Consider the following 9,679-nt stretch of genomic DNA (forward strand, 5'->3'; position numbering starts at 1 on the left):
GATAAAGGGAGGTTGGTGTTTGTACTTGTGGAGCAATAAATTCCGTGGAGGAGTTAGAAGTTTAGCCAAATATTTTTCTTAGTTATGTTAAGACTGTAAAAAATTAAATATACACTTGTAATAACAGAATAATATTTAATTTCGATATATCACATAATTCTCTAGTGACGTGTGTGCACCAAACCACCCTTCACCTAAAGTGGCTCCACCCATTACAATAATTCCATTCAACTTCTCCTAAAATTTTGTTTCTTCTCATTTGGGATACTCTTTTTCTTTGAAGCTTCATCCGCTTGTACTTTTAGCTGTTCATTTTGTAGTCCAGAGCCTAAAGAACAAGTTTGTTTTTTTTTTTTTGCCAAAATTTCAAAAGGACAACAAAAAAATTAAAGAGCAAAGGGGTAAAGGTACATGATCCCCACACCTTCTAAATTTTTTAACTCGGTTAACATGTAAAAAGGAAGGCACGTGTGAGGCCACGCCTTTTAAGGCGCATGGCTCTCACACCTTCCTCCTACTTTCTTTATTTTTTTTTAGTTGTCACACTATGTTTTTCGAAAGTTAATTTGACTAATTTTAATAATTAAATTATTTAATATTAATTTGATATTTGAATTAACTAATTTTAAAAATTAAATTAAATTATATTACTTTGATATTTGAAAATAAAAATTTTAATATTCAAAACACTATTAAAAAAAAGTACTTTATCGAAACTGTTTTCTTGGAATTCGTCAAATTCATGCACTTGTCAGCACTTTAATCCATGTCACAATCAAATATAAATGTGTGGAAGGCGTGAAGAAATTTCCCACTACTTACTATGGACGACTAATATTCAATGTACATGTACTAGTTGATTACAGGGAGGTGAAGATACTCGTAAAATAATTACCAGTTATTTGTATAAACTTTTGACAAGGAGGAAAATAATCACCTTTTAAATTGATAAAAGGTGAAAGCATGGCGATACAATCCTAGAAGAACTCTTGAAAGCTTTCAAATACTCTCAAGTTGCCCTCGTTATTTTCCCTTAAATAAAAGAAAAGATATAAGTTCTTTTCTAAGCGGACTGAAAAATAAAAAAGTAAAACAATCAAATTGAAATAAAATGAGTATTTTTTATTTCCATCTAGAGGTGACAAATTTCTCTGTTTGTTATAAAATAACTAGATTCTTGGCTTGAGAAATAGATTCGAAAAGAAGTTGGGTATACATTAATCTAATCTTCTTGAACCTACAGATATTTATAAAACTCTTGTTTTAATAAAAATGATGTGACACCTCTCTTGGAACCAATGTAGCTCAAATGATTGAGCAACTATTTATAGGAGTGTATATCGTTTGTATTTTTATCCGTAATTCTTTTTGGAACCGACTAAAATAGAAAGTGAATCGTATAAATTGGAACAAATAAAATAGTTAATTACAATTTTTTCCAAATCATAAGCAGGGATATGGTCCAATTTTTCTTACCGTAAGTCCATAACCATAAATAAAAAGAATTATTAGTTAATTACAATTATTAAATGGGAGATCGAATAATAATAATGATTATGGTAGAATCATAATTATTTCTTCATTCTTAATTAAATATTTTGGGTTTGTGCCTTGATTATTGACTAGTCCTTGTTAGGAAGTGTTTTACCCTCGATGTAAAACCTCTCGACACGAATGTGAATTAAGTCTGGCATCTATGCGGACACATAATACTAAGTAGAACTAACTCACAATAATTTGATTGAACGGAGATATTTTTCAAGATATAGCCTTTCTTTGTAGCTTCATGCACTTACATTTTGAGATGTCCACTGTGTTCATATTGCTGTGACAGTGGAACCCATAGCAATAATTCAATTGGAGTAGACCCCGTCTTTCAAATTTTTTACCAACAAAACATGAAGACTAAACTTTATTGCATTGAATATAAACAACCAGTCAAAAGCAATAAATGTAGGAAATTTCTTGGAAACTCTAATGTATATCCACACAATGGACTATTAAAAATTGAAGTACAAGCACATACAAGTGCAAAGAAAAAAGAAGGGCAATTTCTTAGTCATTGAGCTTACTGCACCTTTCGATTCATCAATGGCGTTAGCAATACTCGTTCTTCTCGTTACTCTATTTTTCATGGGTTTTTTCTCTATTTATAAACGTCACTTCGCCGGTTCCGATGATGATCGACGCCGGAGAAATCCATCTCTGTCCTCGTCGTCTTCCTCCGCACACAGGTTGTTAGTTTTTCAGTTACTGTAATTGCTCTGAATTTTTTTAAATTTTATCTCATTCTATCGTTATTGTTAATCGTTACTCCTTCCATCCTAATCTATAACTTTATTTTTCTTGTTAGACAATTAACCCAATCCATGGCATCTTCTTCTTCTTCGTATGCGAGTGATTCACAAAACTGTACTCAATGGAAGTACAATGTCTTTCTAAGTTTTAGAGGTGAAGATACCCGTAAAACATTTACAAGTCACTTGTATGAAGGTTTGAAAAACAGGGGAATAAATACCTTTCAAGATGATAAAAGGCTAGAGAATGGCGATTCCATCCCAGAAGAACTCTTGAAAGCTATCGAAGAGTCTCAAGTTGCTCTTGTCATTTTCTCAAAGAATTATGCTACGTCAAGTTGGTGCTTGAACGAACTAGTGAAGATCATAGAATGCAAGGAAGTAAAGAAACAAATAGTCATACCGATCTTTTATGATGTGGATCCATCAGACGTTCGACACCAAATAAAGAACTTTGCAGAAGCCTTTTCCAAACACGAATCGAGATATAAGGATGATGTTGGGGGGATGCAGAAGGTGAAACGATGGAGGACTGCTCTAAGTGCTGCCGCGAATCTAAAAGGTTATAATGTTCATGGCAGGTGAGTAAAAAACACATAAATTTACTTATCATGAAGACTAGCTATACATACTATCTAATGGGAGTATTCTACTATAGAACAAATCTGTACCTCAAAAATTTATTTATTTCTATATATGGAGTGTATAACTTTTATGGTCATCCAAGTATACTAAATTACTTGCTAAAGTCACTTGTGTTGATTTTGTATAGTTACATCAATTTATTTACTCAATGACATTGTTCCATAGATAATATTTTGAGGAGTTCGATTTATGTACCTTGTCCCTTGACCCTTCTATCATGATTATGCACTTACTTTTTGTAGGATTGAATCAGAATGTATTCGAGAACTTGTTGACGATGTTTCTTCCAAATTATGCAAGACTTCTTCATCTTATTTGCAATATACTGTGGGAATAGATACTCATTTGGAGGAAGTAAAATCCCTGCTAGAGATGGAACCTGATGGTGTTCGGATTTTGGGGATCTGGGGAATGGGGGGAGTCGGTAAAACGACTCTAGCAAGAGCTGTTTTTGATAAACTCTCACCTCAATTTCAATATAAAAGTTTCCTTGCGGATGTAAAAGAAACTAACATAAATAAAATGCATTCTCTACAAAATGAACTTCTCTCTGAACTGTTAAGGGAAGACAAAAAATATGTGAAGGATAGGGAGAAAGGGAAGAGTGTGATAGCTGAAAGACTTCGTTTTATGAAGGTTTTAGTTGTGCTTGATGACATCAATCATCGTGATCATTTGGAGTATTTAGCAGGGGATCTTGGTTGGTTTGGCAGTGGAAGTAGAATTATTGCAACAACTAGAGATAAGGAAGTTTTAGGGATGAATAAAGTAGTACATGTACATGAAGTGGCTACACTACTCGAACCTGATGCTATTCAGTTGTTCAATCATTATGCTTTCAAGGGATTATTCAGTCTAGATGAGCATATGAAGAAGTTGGCTCTAGAGGCAGTCAGTCATGCTAAAGGTCTTCCTTTAGCGTTGAGATTGTGGGGGAGTTGGTTAAATAATAAAGATAAAACTCTGTGGAGAGAAGCTGTAGACTTGATAAAGAGAGAATCTAGTGAAGATGTTGTTAAAATACTCAAAATAAGTTTTGAAGGGTTGCAAGATAAAGAGAAAACAATATTTCTAGATATCGCATGCTTCTTTAGAGGGAAGATGAAAGATGAAACCATTGAAATTCTTGAGAGCTATGATTTGGGCGCTCGTATCAGATTGCATGGTCTAATAGAGAAATCTCTTGTGTCCATCTCTAAATATGAAACAATTCAAATGCATGACTTAATTCAAGACATGGGTAGATATGTAGTGAAAGAGCAAAAAGATTCCGGAAAACCTAGCAGAGTATGGAATGTAGAAGATTTTGAAGATGTGATGATGGACAGTATGGTAAGTAAGCTAAACAATGCAATAGTATTCATATTTCAAACATATATATATATATACTCTGTTCCTCTAGCTTCATATACTCACGCACAAGTCATTTAAGTTGTTTCAAATCCACACTACCTAGTTTGTTTATCTCATGTTAATAAGTTATGAATTACTCTAATAGCCACTTAATATATTTAATCTTATATCATTCTTTGGATTAACTTGAAATTTATACAGTATTTAATTTGTTCATACTAATTTAATCAATAATTTTTTAAAAGCTAATATCACCCATTTATTTACCCTAAGTAATTTTTTATTAGTAAAAATTCAGTAATGAAAAAATAAAATTTAGGAAGGCCAATACTTACCTTACTAATTCAATGATCGATTAATTTATTTTCATTTAAAAGATGGCAGTTATTGGCACTAGTTCAGTTACCATTTTGTTTTATGAGAGCATGAAAAACTTTTTAACTTGAGTCTAATAAAATTCTCAAAAAATGTATCATTAACAAATAAAATTAACTACGCAAAGCATTTCTCTTAAGCGGCATATTTCTTAACTAATATTTGTACCTTAAATTTTATTTGGTGGTGCTGGCTCTTCAAGTACAATAATAAATAATATAAAACATGACAAAAATTTGCATTCGTGGGTAGAGTAAGAAAACAATGATATTGATAAGTGGATTGTACATGACATGTTGATTCATAATCTTTTTATAGGGGACAAGGGAAATGGAAGCAATCTGTTTTTTTAATTCTGAAAAACCAAGCTTCAGCAAAGAGGCAATGAAAAATATGCAAAAGCTTAGGATATTATGCATATGGAGTTCCCCAAGTGATTCAGAAGATGGCTCTATTGAATACCTGCCCAATAGCTTGTGTAGCTTTGTCTGGCATTATTATCCTTGGAAGTTATTGCCAGAAAATTTAAATCCCAGAAGGCTTGTTCATCTTGATCTCCGAAAGAATTCATTGCATTATTTATGGAAGGAAACAAAGGTACCATTCTATTTCAAATACTTTCTATTTTTAATTATCCTAGAATTATAATTGTTCTCATATTAAACTCTGTGAATTGCATTTCCAACTTTTGCATCTAAAGAAGACAATAAAAATATGTTGGCACAATTGAGTTCTGTGAAAATATTATATAAGGTATGAGTTATATCAAATCACATTGTAATGAGTATCACAAACTTTTCAACAAAAAAATATATAATTTGAAATATATGAACAGTCAATCTATTTAAATAACTTATTTATCGTATGTAAAATGATTAGACATTCCATGAACCTGCAAAATTTGGACAACAAAACTTAGTTTGGTAATTAAAGTAATGATTAAATGGCTCCGATTTGACTGCTAAAGAAAATTTCTACATAGTAGTTATCAACTATTATTATTTCATTCAATGACCGTTGAGAATTAGGAACATTCTTAATGTTCATTTATACAAGAATTTAGCTTAAATTCATCATTAATACTAATTGTTAACCGAAGGAAATCAAAAAGTTTGACAATTAATAGAATTTAATTAAATCATATATATCCTCTATTAAATATTAATGTTTACGTTATCTATCATTTGGCAAGTCATCACCAGAGGAATTAAGATTCTTTTTAAGATGATGAATGTATGTTATGTGAAGCTTTTTATCATTAAATATATATGATAAGTAGTCTTTAATATAAGACATCCTCTTTTAATAACATTTTTATTTATACTAATAGAGCCTAGTTCTAATATTTGTAACGTTTTTTTAAAAATAAAATAACTATATATATATATAGAGAGAGAGTGTGTTAAAGAAAAGAACCTATAACACATAAGCACAACAAAAAATCTTAAGAATAAACAAGGAAAATTGAAATGCTAACTCTGAATTTGGAAGGGGAAAAAAAAAGAAATATGAGATATATTTATACTAATATGTATAGTGACTTTTAATTTTTTTTTTTAGCATTGTTGACTATGAAAAGTTTGAATAGTTATGATAGTACGTTTTGGGCTTCTCCTCGTTAGTTAGTAATAGAACAGTTGAAAGATTGGAGTAATAATAATAACTTTTTGTCACGACCCAGATCGTCGTGCTTGACACCCACACTAACCAACCGGTGGGAGAACCACTACTATAACCCATACCAAGCAACTAAACCAAAAACTAAGGTAATTAAGTTATGGAAGCAAGTTAATTAAATAACAAATGCGGAAATTTAATACCTAGAACCTGAAAGTCAAAGTACCAAAACATCTAAAGTTCAACAAGTCTAAACAAGAAAGGATGCAACCCCAATCTAATGAACTAATGGTGAACATAGACGAAAGGGAATTCCATGGAAGCCCGGAAGAATTGACTCACCCTTGAATTCGAAGTGACGATCTCTAATCTTCTAAGTGAGGTCTGCCAATAGCCGCTTGAAGATGCCCTATACTTAACAAAAATAAGAGCAAGTACATAATCAATACACAACTACAGTGTACTGGTAGGATCACGTGGTTATCCCATAGTGTAACATAAGCAAGTCAATCAACATTATAATCACATGCATATATATCAACATATACAATATTATCAACCTTTACAACAACGAATAACTTCACATTTTATATCACATCATTGATCCTCTCATGGAACCCAAACCCAAACGGTTAGCATATCGGAACGTGGTACCCGATCCCAATGTTATGTCGGAATGTGACAATCGATCCGATATTTATGCCAGAACGTGGCAACTGTAACGACCCGGGAGCACCCCCTAGCCGTTACATGCGTATTCGACCTCTCAGAGGTCTTATACAAGCATTAGCATTCATCCATCGCATTCAATAATAAAATCGTAAGGAATAAGAACACTTTTAAAACAAATCCATAATACTCATAAAATCTTTCAATTGTAAAAATGTAGAATTTCTAAGTCTCATGTACCATCTTAGACACGAATAGAACATCTTAGGGACACGACCCTTTACAACAATAGAAAATATAAGTCTTATACAATGTCTAAGTGGAAATACTAGAAAGATAACAACTATGTCCTCGAATATATGAGGACATACCAAGCTTCCTCAAAAGATCTCCTCACTTCCCACCACCTACACTTATAACAATAGAGAAATATGGAGTTAGTACAATAAGTACTAAGTATGATGACCATGCAAAAAAACATGCACAACGGACATTTACAAGGAATGTATGCTTTTAAGACCTTCTTTAACAAACCTTTACAATCACAAGCATAAACCCACATTTCACGTCACCATTCACAATTAAGACCATATTCACATCATTTACAACTCAATTAATACAAGTGCACAATACTTAAACAAGATAGCAAAGTAATTCCTTCATTACCATTTAAGCCTCCATCTCAAGTCACCCTAAGCCACACTTAAGTGAATAATGAAGTGACCGCCCATACAACCTCTTCATATACACCTAAGTGTTCCTAAGAGTTACCATAGACAAGGGTTTTATCATTACATTATAACATACTAAGTCAACATTCTTTATAAAACCATTTAAGAGACACACAAGCATATAGGGGACAATCACATAATAGCCCTAAGGCTTAGGGAACTCACTTTAGCATCTTTTAAGCCTACTCGTGCCATGTGTAAATAGCATCCCATACTACTACCTACACGTTGTAGAACCTATCCAATACTAGAGTGCACATCCTACATGATGGAAATAGGCCTTAACAGACATAGACCACACTAGCAAGGTATGGAATCCAGAGTCTATCCTACTCCGTGGAGGTTGTTCTACTTGCCAAGGGTAGAACTAAAAGCAACCCATGTTGGCACATGGTTTAAGAGATGTCCAAAGATGTTCATTGTTCCTAATCTCATGCTCAACTAGGCCACCATCCTAACCACATCCACTCGGTGCTTAGCCTTGGTTTTCATAGAGTATTCAATCACATATGTACTAGAGAGGGTTCCTTTTCTAGTTCAACCAACTCATAGTACCTCTTCCCAAGAAAGGCCTCATTTCTTAGTCATAGCCAATCTAGGTTCCTAAGACTTTCTTAGATAAGGATTCTCATGTCGTTCCGGCTCCATCCATCTCTAAGTCTATCATTTCACTCAAGAAGGGAACATCGCCCTAAGGCCCATCCTTCAAGGTTATACATTTTCTTAGGAAAGCTAGACTCATAAAAAAGCACTATGCTTAAGTCTACCAATTCAAGTCTTGGCCTAAAATTCCTCTTTTAGCATTTATAGGAAGAGCTCCATTACTAAGTCGTAGCCCAACCAAACATTCATATATGTAATCAAGCTTCCATGACACAAGACAAGATACTCAAGTATAGCATATGATCTACAACATCATCTTATAAAAACTCATCATAGTCCATCATCACCACATATCACCATTTCAAGAGAGACATGCTTTCACATTAGCATAATAACACTTTATACATTATCACATTAACACCATTAGAACATCTTCACATTATAGCTTCTCACAAACTTTACATATAGCTTTATATAAGACTTTACATATAGCCTCATATATGTATAAAAATACAACAATATAATAACACTCATATATTGCCCTTCATGGCCTCAATTCCCAATAATACCACACAAGAATAAGATATAACACTTCCACCAAAGGTGGATTCAACCTACCAACAACAATCAATTCCATAAAGAGAGTTCAAGCTTTTTTACCATAATCTAAAGCCATAGCCAAAATCATGAATACTTCACCTATAAGGCTTACCACCCTTAATTCATCCATTATCAACAATTAATCATAAATAAACATTAAACACCACAAGAGATATCAATACAATTCACTTTACACATAATTCCATTAACTTTGAATTTATAGAAATAGACCCACTTCATAGCAAATTTAGGGTTTTAGTGGAAACATGGATTCTTGAAGAAAGTTCATATAAAATCATCAATTCTCCTTTAATTCACCAATATAATGCTTTTGAAAACAATTTATCAATGAACCCATGCTTAGAATAGAAATTAGCCTTTTGTTCTTTGGAGACTTTTGAAACCCTTTTTGAATGGACTCCTTGAAAGAAAGGATAATCAAGGATCAAGGGTCACCATACCTTAGACTTGATGAATCCCACGAAAATTTGATGAAGAAAGCTTGAAATCTAAAACCCTAGGTTCCACTTCTCCTTCTTCCTTGAGTTGAGAGAGAAATATAGAGAGAGCAAGACTTTGGGATTTAATTTGGGAAAAGAGAGTAAATGACTTGTTAAAAGACTTAAAACCTTATATATTTATCATATAAACCATTTAAAATCAACCCCACATAAACAATTAAAACGAAATTACTTAAAAGCCCTTCACTTGGGCAGCTCCGTCAGGGACCACACCCACTTGGACGGGTCGTGAAGGGTACCACGGCTCGTGGTGGTGCCCGTGGTCCTT

General features: G+C 33.0%; 2 protein-coding genes across 2 annotated transcripts in view; one reads left to right on the forward strand and one right to left on the reverse strand.

Moving 5' to 3' along the window:
• Nucleotides 1-9,679, reverse strand: part of LOC125845351 (uncharacterized) — a 174,941-nt gene that overhangs the window by 53,395 nt on the left and 111,867 nt on the right. The window lies entirely within an intron of this gene.
• Nucleotides 1,872-3,321, forward strand: LOC125845367 (TMV resistance protein N-like). Its single transcript, XM_049524867.1, has 2 exons — nt 1,872-2,234; nt 2,354-3,321. The coding sequence occupies exons 1-2, from the start codon at nt 2,092-2,094 to the stop codon at nt 2,880-2,882; spliced, it is 672 nt and encodes a 223-aa protein (XP_049380824.1). The 5' UTR covers nt 1,872-2,091; the 3' UTR covers nt 2,883-3,321.

Source organism: Solanum stenotomum, chromosome 11 (assembly GCF_019186545.1).
Source record: "Solanum stenotomum isolate F172 chromosome 11, ASM1918654v1, whole genome shotgun sequence".
Lineage (NCBI taxonomy): Eukaryota > Viridiplantae > Streptophyta > Magnoliopsida > Solanales > Solanaceae > Solanum > Solanum stenotomum.